Here is a 20,997-nt window from a genome sequence, read left to right as displayed (position 1 = left end):
GAAAAGGTATAAAACAGAGTTTGTTTTAGCAAACCCAGTTTTTTTGTATCTTATTAAAATAATTTTAAATGTTAACTTTAAATGATAACAATAGTTTGACGGTGTACTATCTTACTGACCACTGGTGCTGCTCAGTTTTCAGAGGAAAGAAAAGTAATAAAGTAAAAAAAAATTAGAAAAATCATTGCCAAACATTTTTACGTGATATCAAGGTTATCAATTCCCGAATTGTCCGTAGCAGGCCTGAATTATTGGGGGACACGATACAGAAACATTAAGAAAACATTGGAGGGGAGGGGTGCACAGCCACGCCCCTACTTGTCATTTCCTTATATGTTTTATATATTGGGGATCACTTTCAAGGAAATGCTTCGAAGAATGCTAGGCAGCGGTTTTTTTTCATGATGATTTGATAAAAAAGGATTTAGACTCTCAGGCAATTATATATTTCTGTTTGTGTTAGCACAGCCCTTCGCATGGTCAATCTACCTTCTGCTCAAAGGGGTATCCTAGATGAATTCTGAATATAATGAATATGTATATAGACATGGTAGCAAACTCCCACAGCCACAAATTCAAACGTACTTCACGAATCGACCGATCGTTTCGAAATCCACCCTCGCATGGCAATTTGCAATTTTATTTTAAATAAGGAAAAGGTCATTATTTAACTTGGGGGAGGGCTGCTATGTTTGGGGGAGGGTTGAGATTGTTTGAGCGTCGATTTTGGGGAGGCCCTCAAATTCTGATACAGGGTTTAGGGGAGTGCTATGTTTTGTGAACAGGTATTCTGGTCAAGTTCCGAGCCTCCTAAAAGTCTGGAATTTCAAACATTTTCTAGGGAGAACCCTGGACCCCCTACAAAATAAATAAATGAATGTGATGCGCCTTCTGCTTTGCACAAGCCTCGGAATATTGAGGGCACAATAAAGAAAAACTTTAGAAAATAATTGGGGACACAGCCACGCCCCTACTGGTCGCCCCCCGCCCCCCGACCCCCAGGACATACCGGGGATGTAACGCGACATGCGGGGGATTTAACACCTATTTAACACCTGTAGTCTTCTTCTAAACAATTTTACTCTAACAGAATTCTAATGATTTGAATTCTTTCTGGTAGAAAGTTTTCAGTCAGAGTAAATGGGAGAAAAGTGGAAACAATTTGTCCAATCATACAATTTTTACAATCAAGCACCATACATAAAAGTGATGTGAAATAATAATATTTCCCCTTTTATTTCAAAAGCCCATTGCACCCTTTGAATGCACAATATGCTGTGCCTTATATTATGTTTTAGTGCGAATTAAAAAACCCAGAAGTATAATACTGTTTTAGCTCTGGGGATTTAATACATAGAAACATTTTTTACCAACCTTCATCCATGCTCTTGGTTTATACTCGGATCATACTAGAAGTAGAAAACCCTTCCCTCACTAGAAAACATGTTATTACTAGAAAACCTGTTTCCAACAAGGGGTCCATGGACAGGGCCGTAGCAGAGGCTGGGGTGCAAATCTTCATTAACGTTGAAAGCCATATAATCTAATACCATTTTTCCACCAAGCAGCGTTCTTTAAGCATTGTCTTTGTAAATACGAAGGGGCCCCCCTTATTTTCTTGACAGAGCTACAGAACCGGGGGGTCAGTTTGTAACCATACTTTCAAAAAGTGTAATAGTCAATAACACATAGCTTGAACAAATAAAACAAATATTCCAAAAAAAGAATAGTAGGAGTTTTATCACTTTTTTATCACTAAGAGTGGAATACAAAGCAGAAAATTCAATGATCTCTCTGTCCATCCTTATATATTTACTTATATTCATCTTCTTTGCCATGGTCAATATCTGAAATAAATTGTAACAATTATATTAAGAAAAGAGGAGGTGGGTTCTTTTCAATTTGATTTATAGAGTACAGTAGCATATTATTTATGATGGACTTATTGCAGAGGAGCCAACTGAAACTAGCCTCACACACTAATTTCATTTTATTTTTACTCAATTTAGCTATTTAATAATAAACTTTGGCAGAGCTGTATAAGATTTCTAGTTTTAAAATCAGCCAGAAAAATTAAAAAATGATAGCAATAAATACGGCTAGGCTATCTACCAAACGAAGCAGTCCACTTGACAGTGTAAGGAGGGCCCTTGTTTCCTATACTTATGTCGGTGATGTCCAGAGCTCAACACGATATTGTTTAAAGAAACCAAACGCAGCAACTGGCGTCGCGTCCCATATAGAGACATACCGATTTCAAAAGCTACATAAGCCCTTATTCTCAGAATAATTTTTTCTAAGCCCACAAAAATTATTGTAGAGAGATCTTGGCGATTTATTTACATGTGTTTGGGTTCGAAATCGGTCAAACATGGCGCTGCAGAGCTCCAATTCCCTTCGAATAAATACTCACCATCTTCCATATTTTTACTCCATCGCTTCGACGCCTTGCACGAGATATCTAGGAAAGATGACCTAACACACTGGCTGCTCTAAAATTGCAAAAATCGACGGGAAAAAGCTCTCAAAGCGAAAAATATATCTTTCCGGCGGTAAAAGGCGAAGGGCTTGAATGATGACGTCATAATCCATTTAGGCCGCCATATTTGTGTTCCCAGAAGAGGAAATATTCTGAGCTGGTATATTTTCACTTATAATTACAGTCAGCGCTATTGAATCGAACAATAATAGGTTACTTTAGTTAACCCCTTCACCCGCGCTTCAATCGTCTCATAATTTAGCATCTTTTGCACATATATTTGTTTTAGTGTTAGCATAATTTATTGTAGTTATTTGGTACTTTTAATTCTTACTTTCAGTTTTTACGTAATCAGCGAATAAAGAAAAATTGTCATCGACGCCTTCGCATACCGCAGTATCGATCGTTTGTTGATTTTAGTTGGAAAACGGTCCTCACTATTGTTATGCAATGCGGCCTAACAAGGGGTCAATCGACCTACGGGACCCCTAAGCCGCTACACGGCGTATTCAAATTATAATTTTTTAACAAAGATACTTGCTTGCAAATCTAAATCTCTGATAAAAATATAGTTTATTCTCTATCTATCGATGTCTGTTGATTTTTAACTTTGGGGTAGCCTGTGCTAAAAATACTAAAAAGGGCCCGAAAGCGGGTGTAGCATGCATACGCTTTTCCTCGACGAAGTTTAGTTCACTGAACATGGCAGCTCAAAGGAAGGTATGGCTTTCTATGGTGGGACGTTATCGGAAAACACTGGGGCTATTGGGGGTTTTAACAGCGTTACAGGCCCCGGTGGCCTAGAAAGTAACGCACATTTCACACCACATGAATGTTAATTTCCCTGCTATGTCCCGGGGGTGCCGTGGTTTCAATTCACTCGTGCATAATACTCAAGAAGCACTTCCGGTTACGATAAACATATTCTCCGAGTGCAACCTTATTTGTAATAGGTGTATAAAAAAAACGTTTTTGACGACTCATGTCAAAACGAGTGCGATTTGAGGATATTTTCTTGCGGCTGAGTGGAAACTTCTATTTACTACTGTATTTACATTTTGAACTTTAAAAGAAAAATGGCTGCTGTCGTTTTCCTGTGAAAGCGCGCGGGAAACCTGTGATGTTCTAAAACGTTAGGTCATGGGCCTATTTTCTAGATGGCTGCCTGTTAAATCTTGGAAATTATCTACTTACACAAAAAATAAAAACAATGATTAAAGGGAACTTCCAAATATGATATTTAATGCCCTAATAAGGGCAGAAACTAGAAACTAGGGAAAAAAGTTTTCAAAACAAGATTAACGGAGAAATATCAGACCGAGGCCTTGTACCTGTGTACGGCCCAAAGCCACAGGCCGAGGGCAGGCAGTGCAGAAAAGACAGAGGTCGGATATTTATTCGTAAAGACCGAGAAAGCGAGGTTTTAATAAGTCATTCATTATTTATGTCCCTGGCAATAAAGGAATTTACGACGAGAAAACAAATCAACCTTCGCTTTCGTGGGAATATCGATCAACTTTACCGAAAGATGTCAAAAAAGCGGGAAAACAAGAAACGCTCGAGCGCGGCCAACTAGCTTGTTTACCGAAAAGTCGTACTTATAATAAACAAGAAAGCGTGAATGTTAAGGGGAGAATAAGGCTCACCCCAACCACACCCCCTCCAGATAAGCTTTTCTAGCTGAAGACTGCGACCTTCTTACTGAAAATATTGCGATAGCAAACTGTACAGCTACAAAGCGTCTTTTATGCATCTATATTGCAGTCCATCGATTTACTGATAACCTGGATTGTATTCACCAGGGGGAAGGTACTGTGGATTATAGGCTGGGTAGGGGGGAGCTGCTTGTTGGTTGTAAGGGGGGTAAGGGGCGTTAGCATTCACTGTAGGCGGAGCTACACCAGGCTTAAAATCCACCGCTGGCTGTATTGGTGGTGCTGATGACACATCTGCTGGTTTTGGTCGGGCGCTTGGCTTCTTTTTATGGATCTTTTTGTATAATACAACTCCAACAATGATTGTAATCAGCACAATGATGACTGCAATGATTATTCCAGCGATCGCCCCACCGGACAGTCCAGAGCTACCACTGCTCTTACAGTAATTGCCCTCGCCAGCTCCAGGCGATTTTGCTCCTGAATAAAAGATATATCGATAGACATCACAAAACTACATATATTAGAAGACGAATTCATTAAAACTTCAATAATATAAAAACATATTACTACTTGAAAAAAAAAACATTTCTACATCAACGAAAACATTTTATAACATCAATGAAAACATGTAATAGCAAACATGAAAACATGTCTACAATGATACATCAATATAAAAATATGGCTGAATCAAAACATCAATATGAAAACATGCCTACATCAATATGAAAACACGTCTACATTAATACATCGATATGAAAGCATGCGACTTCAAATATGACTACATCAATAAGTACATCAATATGAAAACATGCCAACATCAATCACTAATATGAAAATATCTCTACAATCAATGCATCAATGCTTTCATTAATACACCAATATTTTAATATTTATATGTTTTTATATTCTAAAATGCTCTAATAAGAACATTTATTTCGTCTACACGAAATACATCAATAATGAGAACATGTCCGGTTTCGATTGAAATGGAGTATCAAAGTAAGTGTCTGTGACATACCCTTGGTTCCCGCGAAGCACTCGTCAATAGGGCTGCAGAATGGATTAGAAAGAGATGCTCCGTCGCCGTCCCGAACACACCAGCTGCACCCCACCACGCCCTCACACGCACCCTCCGTGGTCTTCTCGCTGCATTTTGGGTCATAGCACTTCTGGAGGTCTCTCGGAACACAAGCTTGTTTCTCCTCTGATGTCAGTAACGCCTCGGCAGGGACAGCGCAAATTGAGACGCTTGAAATAAAAAATTAGTAATTGGTTTTAGCTAAAGCAATCCAATAAGTGGCCAGTCATTAAGGCGCCGGTGGTGGGAAAATCGATCGATAGACCAAAGGAAAATTATATCCAATATCAATTGAATTGGCGATTGCAATCAGTCGGTCGGTTAGTCGAATGGTCGGTTGGTTAGTCATTAGTTAGTCAAACAAAAGAATTAGATAAACGGTATGTAACACGGGTGGTATTATTTCAGTTCTTACTTGGAGAGAGGATACTCGCTGTCGCAGTAGTTAAAGTCAAGTGTGGAGGAGCAGGGGCACTGGCAGTCTGGTGAGATATATGAACACATCCTCTCCTTATCACTGCTGCATGAACACAACGCCCCATTGCTATAACAAGACCCAGTCTTCCGGACCAAACCTGCAAGAAAGGGATACATTTTAGATACTATCATCACTATACGAGCACAAACCCAACTTGGAACACAAGAGCCTGTCTTGACTCGAAAATGCAATTCCACTATTGATAATTTTAGACTAGTGAGTGTCTAGTGAGAAATGGTAATGTGAACGAAATTGGCTTGATATGGAAGATGTGCCATTTCAGTGTACATAATGAAACTTACATTTGTGGCATTAATTGTGGCACCAAAAAAAAATAAAAGCCTTCCGAAAAGGAGACTCGATTTTCCAGCAAGTTTTTGTGAGCCCGCAATTTTTCTAAATCTGAAAACTGGCTGAGTTGATAGCTGCCTTCTCACCCTTATCTTCAATCTAATAATCCTAATGGATCAAGCCTGCGACTTTTGAAGTAAACAAAACATGAATCAAAACTCGATAAAAATTACACCCGACGATAAACCAGCAAGACAGTTTGTACATTGGTCTGATATCTCACTGTACAGACATGGCACTCGGTTAATAGTCGGTGATACGGTGATAAAGAAAATGTTTGTCAATTAAGTGTGCACTTGAAAATATGAAACTCCGGAAGAGTTAAAGCCAGCAAGAAAATCATACCTAAGAACGCGTTGCTGCCGCTTATAGGAAATATGTTGTAATTGGCTGAACAACTCAAATATGTTGCAGTGTAGTCAACTCCGGTAGTGACGCGAACATCATAGAAGTTCACAGTCTTTATGCTCGCCATGTTGCGACAATGTTTACGTTCAAGAAGACCTCTTTGGATCATGTCTTGTGCCACCAGCTTCTCCTTGTCGGTCACGTGAGCGAGATTCAAGTCACGTGCGGTTATAGATGACGTCATAAAGGTGTCGTGATAAATCAGGAATCCGCTTCTGTCCATCACAAAACAAGTGTAGCTCGAACTTTTACAGAGCGGGTACGTGTCTCCCAAAATTCTAAAAAGTAACATTATGGTGTTGATCGTATGAAGGGTACTCAGAAAAAGAACTAGAACTTTTCCGAAATATGTCGTACGCAGTAAAATCTTTTTTTGTTTAAGCTATAGTTATTGATTGTATGGCTCAACAAAGACAATTACACCTTCATAAATATGTCGTAAACAGTAAAATCTTTTGTTGTTTAAGCTATAGTTATTGATTGTATTGTTCAAGCATTAATTTCCCTCTTTCAAATTTAAAAATATATATTTTTCGTTCAAAATTTCTTTTTCAGAATTGAAGTTTTCAAAGCAATCCTCTAAAGCCAGCCCATAATTATATCTTAAAAGTCAGCTTTAAGATATAGTTGAGGGCTTCAAACGCAACTTACTTCTTAAAGTAGGGAAGGGGAAAATCTGCTCCCATGACAGCAATGACGTCATCTGCTGTGGCATGCTGATTTTCCCTTACTTTGAAGATAGTTTGAGCCGCTGTTATCACCAAACCTGCGCCAGCGGCATCTACGTAAGGTTTTGATAGGGCCAACTTGTCGATGTTGCTTTGGGCAGAGATATACCTATGATTTTCATTTGAGATGGCCATTAGTTAGAAAACTTGTAAGAGTTATAAGGTAACCCTCTATAAATAAATGCTATTTCATTGTATTGTATTGTGCTGTGTTGTGTTCTGTTGTTGTTGTGTTGTTGTTGTGTTGTGCTGTGTTGTGTTGTGTTATTTTGTGTTGTGTTGTGTTGTGTTCTGTTGTTGTTGTGTTTTTGTTGTGTTGTGCTGTGCTGTGTTGTGTTGTGTTATTTTGTGTTGTGTTGTGTTGTTGTTCTGTTGTGTTCTGTTGTTGTTGTGTATGGTTGTTGTTGTGCTGTGTTGTGTTGTGTTGTGTTGTATTGTTTTGTGCTGTGCTGTGTTGTGTTGTGTTATGTTTTAGTGTGTTGTGTTGTTGTTGTGTTGTGTTTTCTTGTGTTGTGTTGTGTTGTGTTCTGTTGTTGTTGTGTTGTGTTGTGTTGTGTTGTGTTGTTGTTGTGTTGTGTTGTGTTGTGTTGTGTTGTGTTGTGTTGTGTTGTGTTGTGTTGTGTTGTGTTGTGTTGTGTTGTGTTGTGTTGTGTTGTGTTGTGTTGTGTTGTGTTGTGTTGTGTTGTGTTGTGTTGTGTTGCACCAAAAAGCCATATTTTTGGTGGGCAAAATAGATGGAATTTGGCCACCTATTTCGCCGAGCAAAATTTACGGGTTATACGGCTTACACTACTATAAAAGGTTAAGAACTAGTCCATCAGGGATACATATGTATTTTCTAGTTACCATGGCCGAGTAGTAGCGTCAAAATTCTTCGGAAGAGCTGCCCCTGGCATCATCCTAAATACGCCATCGCGTGTACCAATATACCTCCACACAACATACTGCGACAAACCCGTGTTGCTTTTTCCCCAAATCGTCTCTGCCATCTGCGTCACATACACAGTGTTACGGATCGATTCCTTGAACTTTTCGCTTGTGCCGCCATCAAAGTATTTCACATATTCTGCGACTGTCTTGTCGGTCTCTTCATTTCCGAGGTATTCATACGGGTTCTTGAATGCTTGAGGGCCGAATTTGACTATGGCTTTATCTATAAAAATAAAGAAGAGTTTAAGCCTGTTTTTCTCATGTCTTGTTGCAAATGCTCAAGCTGAGAGATATCTAAATAAATCCACCCCAAATTTGTACTCTACTGCGTGAAGGAGTCCTTATTTTATATCTAAAATAGGTAACTGAACTTCAACTTAAACCTTAATATTGAAGAAACAAAAATCAATAAAAAAAACTTAAATTGAAGACTTGCCTTTAACTCCATAGCGACTAAAGTACTGACATGTAGTGGTAGGAAGGCTGAGGTCAAGTCGATGATACACAAACTTGAAACCTGACAAAAAAAAACAACACATGGTCCGCATACTATTTACACCGGGATTGATCGAATATGAAACTTCGTGCGCTCTCACCTTCGGGTTTTTTCACAGCGTCTGTGATATAGTTCTTAACGTCTTTTTTAACCACAATGCCTAGCGTGAAGTTTGTATCGGGTATCGGCTTCCAGTAGTACATAGAAGGGATAGCTTTTGTTGTGACGCCGTCGTAAATTGAGCCACCGCGCGCAAGGAACCGGGATGAGGTGAGGAACAGAGATCCTGGTGTTTGGCTGAGGGAAGTAAAACCTTAGTTCTTGAACAATTATAAGCATGATAACATTTCTTTAATTTGAATAAAAAGTTTCGTTTGAAATAAAGGCTCTTCATCTTTCGTATTGTTTTTTTCTAGGATTTCTAGAGGGGAGGTCAATTTTTTATTTAAGTTCCCATAAATTTCTTCTAAACTTGCAGTCTGAAGGGTAAACGCAAGCATTCCTACAGTAGACTCTCTAAATTCGTCACTGTACTAATTCTCGATGTCTTTAAGGGATAGTACCTTTTGATTCCCGAGAAAATAATATCTGAGAAGTTCCCCTCTGGCTCTAGGTCCCGTATGTCCAAAAAGAACGGCGCTTGATAAGGATCTGACGGCTTGGGGAGAAGAGGGTGCATCATGGTACGACCCGAACTGTCCGCCACAAACGCGTACGAGGCCTGGCCTTGATTGAAGTATGTGACGTCAGCGAGAAGCTCGGACATCACCACGTCAGTGCCGGCAACGCCAATAAACTTTCCTTGGTGATAACAGGGGAAAGTTATGCTGGTCAAAAGGCCTGAAAGACACATGAAGATGCCATTAAGGCACCATCTTAGTCTAGTGTAACTCTGGTGGAGCCAGGATTAGTATCAAGAAAGCTTTGTGCAAAAATGGTTGGAATGCTGTCAATCATTATGATCACGTGTGGAGCAAGCCATGTGCACTAACGCAGCCAGCATGTAGTGTATTACCACCGTCAGTAGTAACCATGTAAACCTTACGTCACGGCACGGCAGTCCAAGTAACTCAATTGGCACACCCACGTAGGAAAAGGTCGCCCCTCGTACACCCATTGTTTAAACCCTTATCTTGACGAAGCTTACTGGGATGTTAGTGTTTAAAAAAGGACTTTTCCTTTGCTAGCATACATAAGGAGTGACTTTGTAAGGCTCCATAAGAATGAGATTAAAGGATTTACAAAATGTAGCAAGGATTGATTCCATGTCATGAAGCTTAGTTTCAAAAAAAAGCCATTACATAGTAATAATGGAAAGGCATATGCATATATCTATTGACGGTATAAGGGACGGACTATAATGGTTGACAGGATTTCGAGACACCTAGATGTCAATAGCCCAAATAAACTTCGCTATGGTGGTTGGTAGGCTTGTGAGATACCTAAACATGTTAGTAGCTTAGTGTCAACTGTAACAGGAAAAGACTGAGATGTTAGTAGCGGCCGACAACAAATAAACGCTCCGTGGTAATAAAAAAGGAAGGCTATGTAGTAGCGGCACGCAAAGGTGTCAATATAGCGGCTTAATGCTGATAAACTTTTTGGAAGGTAACGGAGAAAAGATGCCAATCTGAAACCGAAAGGAAATGGTTGTCAAATATACAGCAAAATACTAACCTAGTCCCAAAGTATCTACGTATGGAACCGAGAAAATTGGTTTGTCGTCTTCCTTCCTTGAGAACGCAGAGTAGTAGGTAGCCATACGGTTACGGAGGTTAGACACGTCTGTTACAGGGGTGTATCTTCCAACCTACAAAAAAAGCATAGCTTAAAACCCCGGGGGAGACTTTCCAGAAAAGTAGACGGGGGTGCTCGACCTATCTTTTAGGGTATAAAATTCTTACCAACTGCTATCTCTTAGGGGTTGTTTTAGGATTTCTCCGATTCTGATATCTTTTAGGGTTTTTTTACGCCGGGGGAGGATTTTTCCGATTCTGGGTGTCTCACGCTAAATGGTGGCCCAGTCGCTTGAATAGTATTTTACAATAAACCACAAGTCAACTGATCGGTTAATACTTTCGACTTTTTTGTCGGTAACATAACAATACAGGATCCATCAGCCAATTAAAACGAGCATTTTTTTTAATGCTATCTCTCAGGGTTAAAAATTCCTAAGGTCAAGCGGCTCATCCGAATACGACGAAAGTCACCGTATATATCTTTAAAAAAGGGATAGCAACGATAATGCAAGCACCGCCTTGTTTAGTTTGCAATATTGCGCAATGAGCTTCTGTGCACCAAATATAAGGAGGAAGTACATTCCTGAGGAATAATTAGTGAAGCTTTAGTTACCTGGACTAATTTGCGGGCACTTCGAGCAACGGCTAAAAGGTGTCGGGACACATCTCTGAGGGCCGTTGTTAGGGAAACTTCGAAACGCTATAAATCCGCTAAAAATTTGTAAAATAGAATAAATTTAGGCATAGCATCAGTGTTTATGATGAATATCTAGATTTTGATGATTCTATAAAATATACAGCTGTTGTATCTGCAATGTTGATGTTTCTGTGTATCATCATTTGTGAGGGTGCCTACAGAGATGTGCATACAGAGAATGCGTTCTGGATTTTTATTTTTATTTTTCCACTCTTATTTGAATTATTTCTTGAATACTAAATATCGGAAAATCGAAAGGCAAACCTGAAGTAGAATTATTGGTTTATAAGAGCTGCAACAAAATTCTCAAAAACATAAAATGTGCTTCCAGTACTATCTCTAAGGGGTATAAAAATTGCTATTGACTACACCTAAAGTGATATCCCTTGGGTTAAAATTGATTTTGCGAACGATCACCCAGTCTGTTATTATGATAGCCCCCCCCCCCCCTCCCCCATGAGCCCAGATAATAGCTAGCCACCAGAGTTACTCACCGCGCCCCCTTGAGCCCGGATAATAGCTAGCCACCAGGGTTACTCACCGCGCCCTCTTGAGCCCGGATAATAGCTAGCCACCAGAGTTACTCACCGCGCCCCCTTGAGCCCGGATAATAGCTAGCCACCAGAGTTACTCACCGCGCCCCCTTGAGCCCGGATAATAGCTAGCCACCAGGGTTACTCACCGCGCCCCCTTGAGCCCGGATAATAGCTAGCCACCAGAGTTACTCACCGCGCCCCCTTGAGCCCGGATAATAGCTAGCCACCAGGGTTACTCACCGCGCCCCCTTGAGCCCGGATAATAGCTAGCCACCAGGGTTACTCACCGCGCCCCCTTGAGCCCGGATAATAGCTAGCCACCAGGGTTACTCACCGCGCGCCCTTGAGCCCAGATAATAGCCAGCCACCAGAGTTACTCACCGCGCCCCCTTGAGCCCGGATAATAGCTAGCCACAGGGGTTACTCACCGCGCGCCCTTGAGCCCAGATAATAGCCAGCCACCAGGGTTACTCACCGCGCCCCCTTGAGCCCGGATAATAGCTAGCCACCAGGGTTACTCACCGCGCCCCCTTGAGCCCGGATAATAGCTAGCCACCAGAGTTACTCACCGCGCCCCCTCGAGCCCAGATAATAGCTAACCACCAGAGTTACTCACCGCGCGCCCTTGAGCCCGGATAATAGCTAGCCACCTGGGTTACTCACCGCGCCCCCTTGAGCCCGGATAATAGCTAGCCACCAGAGTTACTCACCGCGCCCCCTTGAGCCCGGATAATAGCTAGCCACCAGGGTTACTCACCGCGCCCCCTTGAGCCCGGATAATAGCTAGCCACCAGAGTTACTCACCGCGCCCCCTTGAGCCCGGATAATAGCTAGCCACCAGGGTTACTCACCGCGCGCCCTTGAGCCCAGATAATAGCCAGCCACCAGAGTTACTCACCGCGCCCCCTTGAGCCCGGATAATAGCTAGCCACAGGGGTTACTCACCGCGCGCCCTTGAGCCCAGATAATAGCCAGCCACCAGGTTTACTCACCGCGCCCCCTTGGGTCCGGATAATAGCTAGCCACCAGGGTTACTCACCGCGCCCCCTTGAGCCCAGATAATAGCTAGCCACCAGGGTTACTCACCGCGCCCCCTTGAGCCCGGATAATAGCTAGCCACCAGAGTTACTCACCGCGCCCCCTTGAGCCCGGATAATAGCTAGCCACCAGGGTTACTCACCGCGCCCCCTTGAGCCCGGATAATAGCTAGCCACTAGGGTTACTCACCGCGCCCCCTAGAGCCCAGATAATAGCTAGCCACCAGGGTTACTCACCGCGCCCCCTCGAGCCCAGATAATAGCTAGCCACCAGAGTTACTCACCGCGCCCCCTTGAGCCCGGATAATAGCTAGCCACCAGAGTTACTCACCGCGCCCCCTTGAGCCCGGATAATAGCTAGCCACCAGGGTTACTCACCGCGCCCCCTTGAGCCCGGATAATAGCTAGCCACCAGGGTTACTCACCGCGCCCCCTTGAGCCCTGATAATAGCTAGCCACCAGGGTTACTCACCGCGCCCCCTCGAGCCCAGATAATAGCTAACCACCAGAGTTACTCACCGCGCGCCCTTGAGCCCGGATAATAGCTAGCCACCTGGGTTACTCACCGCGCCCCCTTGAGCCCGGATAATAGCTAGCCACCGGGGTTACTCACCGCGCGCCCTTGAGCCCAGATAATAGCCAGCCACCAGAGTTACTCACCGCGCCCCCTTGAGTCCGGATAATAGCTAGCCAGCAGGGTTACTCACCGCGCCCCCTTGAGCCCGGATAATAGCTAGCCACCAGGGCTACTCACCGCGCCCCCTAGAGCCCGGATAATAGCTAGCCACTAGGGTTACTCACCGCGCCCCCTAGAGCCCAGATAATAGCTAGCCACCAGGATTACTCACCGCGCCCCCTCGAGCCCAGATAATAGCTAGCCCCAGAGTTACTCACCGCGCGCCCTTGAGCCCGGATAATAGCTAGCCACCAGGGTTACTCACCACGCCCCCTTGAGCCCGGATAATAGCTAGCCACCAGAGTTACTCACCGCGCCCCCTTGAGCCCGGATAATAGCTAGCCACCAGGGTTACTCACCGCGCCCCCTTGAGCCCGGATATAGCTAGCCACCAGGGTTACTCACCGCGCGCCCTTGAGCCCAGATAATAGCCAGCCACCAGAGTTACTCACCGCGCCCCCTTGAGCCCGGATAATAGCTAGCCACCGGGGTTACTCACCGCGCGCCCTTGAGCCCAGATAATAGCCAGCCACCAGAGTTACTCACCGCGCCCGCTTGAGTCCGGATAATAGCTAGCCACCAGGGTTACTCACCGCGCCCCCTTGAGCCCAGATAATAGCTAGCCACCAGGGTTACTCACCGCGCCCCCTTGAGCCCGGATAATAGCTAGCCACCAGAGTTACTCACCGCGCCCCCTTGAGCCCGGATAATAGCTAGCCACCAGGGTTACTCACCGCGCCCCCTTGAGCCCGGATAATAGCTAGCCACTAGGGTTACTCACCGCGCCCCCTAGAGCCCAGATAATAGCTAGCCACCAGGGTTACTCACCGCGCCCCCTCGAGCCCAGATAATAGCTAGCCACCAGAGTTACTCACCGCGCCCCCTTGAGCCCGGATTAGCTAGCCACCAGGGTTACTCACCGCGCTCCCTTGAGCCCGGATAATAGCTAGCCACCAGAATTACTAACCGCGCCCCCTTGAGCCCGGATAATAGCTAGCCACCAGGGTTACTCACCGCGCCCCCTTGAGCCCGGATAATAGCTAGCCACCAGGGTTACTCACCGCGCCCCCTCGAGCCCAGATAATAGCTAACCACCAGAGTTACTCACCGCGCGCCCTTGAGCCCGGATAATAGCTAGCCACCTGGGTTACTCACCGCGCCCCCTTGAGCCCGGATAATAGCTAGCCACCGGGGTTACTCACCGCGCGCCCTTGAGCCCAGATAATAGCCAGCCACCAGAGTTACTCACCGCGCCCCCTTGAGTCCGGATAATAGCTAGCCACCAGGGTTACTCACCGCGCCCCCTTGAGCCCAGATAATAGCTAGCCACCAGGGTTACTCACCGCGCCCCCTTGAGCCCGGATAATAGCTAGCCACTAGGGTTACTCACCGCGCCCCCTAGAGCCCAGATAATAGCTAGCCACCAGGGTTACTCACCGCGCCCCCTCGAGCCCAGATAATAGCTAGCCACCAGAGTTACTCACCGCGCTCCCTTGAGCCCGGATAATAGCTAGCCACCAGAGTTACTAACCGCGCCCCCTTGAGCCCGGATAATAGCTAGCCACCAGGGTTACTCACCGCGCCCCCTTGAACCCGGATAATAGCTAGCCACCAGGGTTACTCACCGCGCCCCCTCGAGCCCAGATAATAGCTAACCACCAGAGTTACTCACCGCGCCCCCTTGAGCCCGGATAATAGCTAGCCACCAGAGTTACTCACCGCGCCCCCTTGAGCCCGGATAATAGCTAGCCACCAGAGTTACTCACCGCGCCCCCTCGAGCCCAGATAATAGCTAACCACCAGAGTTACTCACCGCGCGCCCTTGAACCCGGATAATAGCTAGCCACCAGGGTTACTCACCGCGCCCCCTTGAGCCCGGATAATAGCTAGCCACCAGGGTTACTCACCGCGCCCCCGTCAATTGTTTGCTCTGCCAGGCTCTGCAATAAATCTACCCCAGCAGGACTAATACCACCGCCCATACCAAACGTCAAGATGTCTGCCTTGGTGGATAAGCCCTGGTTGCGCATCTTCACGGTGTTTAGTATGGTCCCAGGGTCATCATTAGGCGCCCCGTCCGTCATGAAGAGTATCACGGGTCGTCTTGTGGTATTTTTTTCTTTGTAGTACTTGTCCAAGATGTCAAAGGCAGCGTTAAATGCAACGGCGTACATTGTACCACCTTAGCAAGATAAAATGATGGCTGGTTTGTCATTAATCTAGTTATTCGTTCGGGGTACCTGGGTACGCGCCTGCTATTAATATAGATAGATAGAACTGTTTGATAAACGCAGTGGCTATATGCCCGACAGTCGGGAAAGGTCTTCAATGGAATAAATACCCGACAGTTTTCAATTTATAAAAAAAATAACCAAGTATATTGTCGACCTAGTGAGTTCACAGTATTCCATATTTCTTGAGAAAGGTCAAGCAAATCTGAGTTGAGCTTTGTTGTCGGTATTGAATGTATTCCGTCGTCTATGTACACCATAACATCGTAATTTTAGTGCCACTTAGGTATTGTCTACAACATGCTGCTAAATGTAAATGTCAATTTGCTAAATATGGTGAACTAGGAGAAATTGTAGCCCATTGACAGAAACCTTATTGACATTTATAATTCTCACCGCTGGCATACTCTCCATCCAAAAACTTCTTCAGGATGTCTATGTTGACAGGGGACGCTTTTGCCAGGCTGGATTCGAAGCACTTCTCATCCTTAGCGTCACCACTGGTCACTTTGACTCGCCGGACACCAGACTCGAAAGCGAGAAATGCTACCTGCAAAGAACTCAATATAACTAATCGGAACATGACGGTAGATTCGAATAGCGCACCCCCCCCCCCCCCTGCCCCCTTCTTGGCAGACAAAATGTGGGTCATTTTTTATAATGGAATCTTCAAATACTATGCCTTTTCCATATGATTCATATGACTGCGCACCCCCCCCCCCCCCCCCCCCCCCCCCTCAGCCAATCCTGGGTACGCGCCTGAATAGTATAGGCTGTGGGCATAGTCTTTTTTTTTAGAGGGTCAATTTGCTATTTTTCCTTGTTCAAGTTGAAATTTGCATAAGAACCTGAGCTAATATTTGGCCGAAGAGAAATTGCTATCACCTAGATTAAAAGGCGATTAAAATCAGTAGGATGCCCTCACCCTGTCACGTGGATTCAGCGTGTCTAGTACAGTCTTGGCAGCCTCTTTAGCGATCGGCAACCGAGAGCCACCCATTGATCCACTGTAATCCACTACAAGAATCACGTCCTTGGGCTGCGGACTCGCCGCCTCCACGTACCAAGGTCTGTAGCGTGGGTCATACGAAGAGCAGCTTGATGAGTCTCTTATCATTGGGTAGTTGGTGTACAATCCTTCTTCTGAGCCAAAGTACTGCCATGTCAGTGTCGGGTTGTTCTCAATGTTCTGTTTCATGGTTTGGAGGACATTATCTTGTAGTTGTTTGGGATTAGAAGATGCAGCACCGGAGATGATCACGCACATTTCATCCAAATTTACTTTAGTTCTGAACCTTGAGTCGTATTTCAGCCATCTAGTGTCTGCTTTGCAGCATTCTGTGCGACTTGTGACGGTGGCTGACTTTGCGTAAGATACTTCCACCGCATCCTTAATCTTTCTCGCTATCGTAACCTTTGTCTGTAGTTTGTTAGCGAACCGTGTAGCAAGGTCATTCAGTATACTGTTTCCATTAAGGTCCAGGCTCTTGAATGTCAGCTTGTCATAGTATCCCTGTTAACATTATAAACGTATTATAAATAATTTGTCATCCATTCGTACCTTGAATGTAAAAACTTGATGGAATAACGCTTCATGCAGCTCTGGTATCCATGATCGACTGGAAGTTTTTTAATTTGAAGTATTTAAAATGGGAAGGGAAACCCATTCAATGCATTCATGTTTTGTACCACACTTTTACAGATGGAATGCCAGTTTCAAGCAATTTATGAAAAAAACTAAATTATTTCATGAGTGCGAAGTAGAAAGCCTTTTTTTATTTGGTTAAAACCTCTTTTTTTATGAATTTTACAAAACACCCTACTAGTTTCAGAATTCCGGCTTTTTGGCTCTCGATTTGACGGAGCCGGTAAACACTAATTATCACTAATTACCATAACGTTTTACGTTTAATGCATTACTCCACAAAGGCATAGCCATAACATAAAGGTATAAAAAAAACTTTAATTATATAACTAAATAAATGCCAGAAAACTGTCAAAAGTGGGCTGGGTGATTGCGCCAACAGGAAGGCCATTCCACATTCTCATTGCATAAGTAAACATTTTGCCTTTACAAATTCCCCTTTCTAGGGGGCTCAAATACGTAGCGGAGGAGGCTATGGATTCGTCTCGTCGGACGAACTCAAAAAGATTGGCGTTATTCTATTCTCTATTTCTTTCTTACGAGTTTAAATTCCAAGATGGTTGTCGAGCGCGCTATCAAGTTAAAAGTTGAAATCGACTCCAAATCCTACATTTGAACGTTGTTGAGGCTGCCAAGCAATAGTGTTATATGCTCCAAGTATCGCACGACGTTGTCCATTGTTCGGAACATCAAACGGTCTTCCAGTCTGTGATTTTTCTTACGAGTGAAATCCAAGATGGCGGTCGAGCGCGCTATCAAAAAAGTTGAAATCATTTAGCGATTTGGAATAAAATGCTCCGGCGTCATCATTTTGATTCTTACTGAAATATCATTTATGGTTAAATTGATGCCATGGCGAGCCTTATTCTCGAGATTTTTAAATCTTTGGCTTAAAAGCCAAAGTCCGCGCAAGCGATAAGAATGACTGGAGAAAAAGCGAAAGTACTCTTCTTGTGACGTCACAAAATCTAATTCGCATACGGTCTGGCAGTAAGCTTCGCGATTCACCAGTACCTAAACTTTTAATCCTAGATATTTTTTTTTAAATATTTTTCCGATTTTTTTTTTCGCAAGCTGAAAAAATAGATGTTGATGAATTTTATATTATACGACCTATTTTGCTTGAGCGGGAGTTCTTTACCCATAATGCATTTTCTCTTAGGTAGCTCGTCCTATCTTATAGTGGTACTTAATTTCGCGTAATAAGAGCGGAACTTCCAGTCGAATGAGTAGGGGAGTGATTCTTCCCGAGCCCCCACCCCCTCCCAACCACCACCCGAACCCCCCTGGCTACGGGCCTGAACACTGATATTTATACTGTATATATTCTCTTGAATCATATATTTCAATATTGGGGATCTTGCACTGAGGTTTTAGAGGAAATATCCAATGTTCTATGAAATGTTCACACTACGAATTAAGTGTTCTTACGTAGTTTATTAGCAGCTATTTAAATACTTCATGGTAAATTTGGTCAAAATCGCTATTTAAAGCTATTTGAAAGTATTTAAAGAAAAAAGAGCCATTTCGGGAAACAAAATTTGGAATATATATAAAAATGCTTAGGTGATTTTCGGACAACAGGGAATTGCGAACACAATGGATGGTTTTGAAATGTTCCTGATGTATATGCCACATATAGTTGACTTATATGTCAAAGGTATACAAGACATATGTGGAAAATACACCAAAAACTGGAAATCGACTCTGCAGATTAGGCAGAGTCGATTTCCAGTTTTTGGTGTATTTTATTCATTGTTCTGGTACGAGATCGCGACAGTTTGGGTTTTACAAGACATATGTGGCATATACATGCTACGTATATTTGTTTCGCAAGATACGTCAAATTATGAAAGTAAGCCTCTGAACAAAAACATTTTCCATCTGTAAATGGCAAACAATATCTTCGCTCAACTGCATCAAGTGCATCTAATTTAAATGCAAAACTACGTCGTATCAGAAATCATTTTTATCCGCATAACTAGAATATGAAACTTTTTCTCTTAGTTAACTAAATCTGACTAACTTCAACTCTATAAGTTTGTTCAAATCTGCCAAATACTAGAATATTACTTTAATTCTTACGACCCAGACACTCTTGTGATTCATTCGTTTGTGCCAAACGTTGTATCGTTAACGTGTATTCAGATTGTACGTTCATCAATATACGCTACTGATAGTCAATGCGCGTAAAAGAATGTTCGTTCCATTGGAATTGAAATGTCCAATTGCGTTATAGTTTCTCTGTTGATGCTAATGAATGTTCACGAATATTTAATGAGATGTGAGATGTTGATGAGCGTACGATGTAAATTTTGGCACAAATGAATGTCCCTTTCCCGTTATTTGAACAGCAAAAGGTGTACTACTATATTTTTAGAATACTAACTTCGGTATGACAGATAATAGTCTCACACATGCTCCAGGTTTAAAGTCTTTACTATAACCTAAGTATTTTATCAATTGTTTTGATGAGAAATTCACATCTTTAATCGACAAACGTATACTCTGCTTCCTTTTACGGTTCTTGTCATTTTTACATTTTTTCTTGTGTCATTCCCCTCTTTCATAGCTTATTTACAAGCGAACATATCACCTCTACACACATTTGCATGGCGGTTAGAGATTCGATTGGTTGAAATGACAGATTATGATTGAAACACACTTTCCACAAGTTTTAGAAACAATCAGTAAAAAACAGTAAATTTCCAAAATCGAAAAAAGTATGTTAATACTTAAAAGTTTACCTGCATTTCGCTTGTTCCTAAACCATTGATCGCCAATTCTGCCAGTTTTTTTGCTAGCTCTCCTGGCGCTGTTTGTAAAGTCGTCGAGGTATCTTTGATGAGGTACAACATCAGGAGAACACCAAGAATAACTTTAATTCGTGTTTCCTTCATATTGGAGTTAACAAAACAGCTTGATCTCTAGTAGAATCACTGGCACATCTTTGGTATGTGTTAATGAGTCTTTTTTTAGAAAAGCGTAGCGGAACAAGTAGAAACAAACTCTACTGGACGCAAAATGTTAAGTTAGTCATGCGCACTGAGCTCTAGGGCATGGAATACTACTGGGAGAGAGTGAAATGTCGCACCTAAGTCGTTTTTTTTTTTAGGGATATTTATTGCTAAATGGTCTAGAATTCAAAATCCTTCACTTGCCGCCTGGAAAATACGCTTATAATATGCTATCTAAATTGAGGAATTGTTGCATTGAATTAACAGTTATTCCGGATTACACCATTATAATAATACACCCCTCTGTATCAGACCTGACGAGTAATAATTTCCCGGCAGATTTTCCTAAAAAGCTCTCCAGGTTGGGAAATTATTTACCGTCGGTGTTTTTTACAGTACAGTACCAGGACTAGACAGTCGAAGTCTGTTTTTGTTCGTGGGATATTTTCTCACTAGGTCATATGAAGAAAACGTTGTCGTTTTGGGGGTCTGGTACCGAGGAATCTTAGTGTCTTTTCGGATACTTTCTCTATAGACTAAAGATGGTCAAAGTCACTGTTTTTCTCTTCTGATTACAAGTCATAAAGTTGACGAAGCCCCTGCGATACGACAAACTTAAAAATTACAAGAATCATGCAGCTTTTCCAAATAAAGAATATATTAGTTTCCTTATATGGAAATGACCGCGTTTTGCAAAAAAACGACAATTTTTGGCTAAATTTTCTCGATATGTCAGAGTGAAATTGTCTCTCAGTATTGTACTAGCTCTGCTCTGCTGGGGGGAGGGGGGGCTAACAGTAATATATTGGGATGGGCTCCCTGTGCTGTATAACCTTATTTGAAATGCCTCGTGGGCATGTCGGGGGTGAAAAG

At 43.0% G+C, this 20,997-nt stretch overlaps 2 protein-coding genes across 2 annotated transcripts in view; both read right to left on the bottom strand.

Moving 5' to 3' along the window:
* LOC5520440 (mesencephalic astrocyte-derived neurotrophic factor homolog) overlaps positions 1-20,997 on the bottom strand; it is a 47,836-nt gene that overhangs the window by 18,410 nt on the left and 8,429 nt on the right. The window lies entirely within an intron of this gene.
* Positions 2,737-20,205, bottom strand: LOC5520366 (VWFA and cache domain-containing protein 1). Its single transcript, XM_032365368.2, has 14 exons — positions 19,915-20,205; positions 16,448-17,035; positions 15,919-16,072; positions 15,199-15,473; positions 10,284-10,416; positions 9,170-9,446; positions 8,707-8,903; positions 8,547-8,627; positions 8,027-8,333; positions 7,104-7,289; positions 6,390-6,730; positions 5,631-5,790; positions 5,156-5,385; positions 2,737-4,614 (listed from the first exon to the last, which is right to left on the bottom strand). Exons 1-14 carry the CDS (start codon positions 20,065-20,067, stop codon positions 4,253-4,255), a joined length of 3,444 nt encoding a protein of 1,147 aa, XP_032221259.2. The 5' UTR covers positions 20,068-20,205; the 3' UTR covers positions 2,737-4,252.

Source organism: Nematostella vectensis, chromosome 1 (assembly GCF_932526225.1).
Source record: "Nematostella vectensis chromosome 1, jaNemVect1.1, whole genome shotgun sequence".
Lineage (NCBI taxonomy): Eukaryota > Metazoa > Cnidaria > Anthozoa > Actiniaria > Edwardsiidae > Nematostella > Nematostella vectensis.
This window is presented reverse-complemented; position numbering and strand designations above follow the sequence as displayed.

What these genes read in the sequence shown, in the direction of transcription:
- LOC5520366 (XM_032365368.2), bottom strand. Translation starts at nt 20,067, where the DNA reads ATGAAGGAAACACGAATTAAAGTTATTCTTGGTGTTCTCCTGATGTTG. An exon ending in ATTTTCTCGGGAATCAAAAG is followed by an intron (nt 8,904 to 9,169) that starts GTACTATCCCTT and finishes TACTTCCCTCAG; the next exon opens with CCAAACACCAGGATCTCTGT. An exon ending in CGCTGTGAAAAAACCCGAAG is followed by an intron (nt 8,628 to 8,706) that starts GTGAGAGCGCAC and finishes TTTTTTTGTCAG; the next exon opens with GTTTCAAGTTTGTGTATCAT.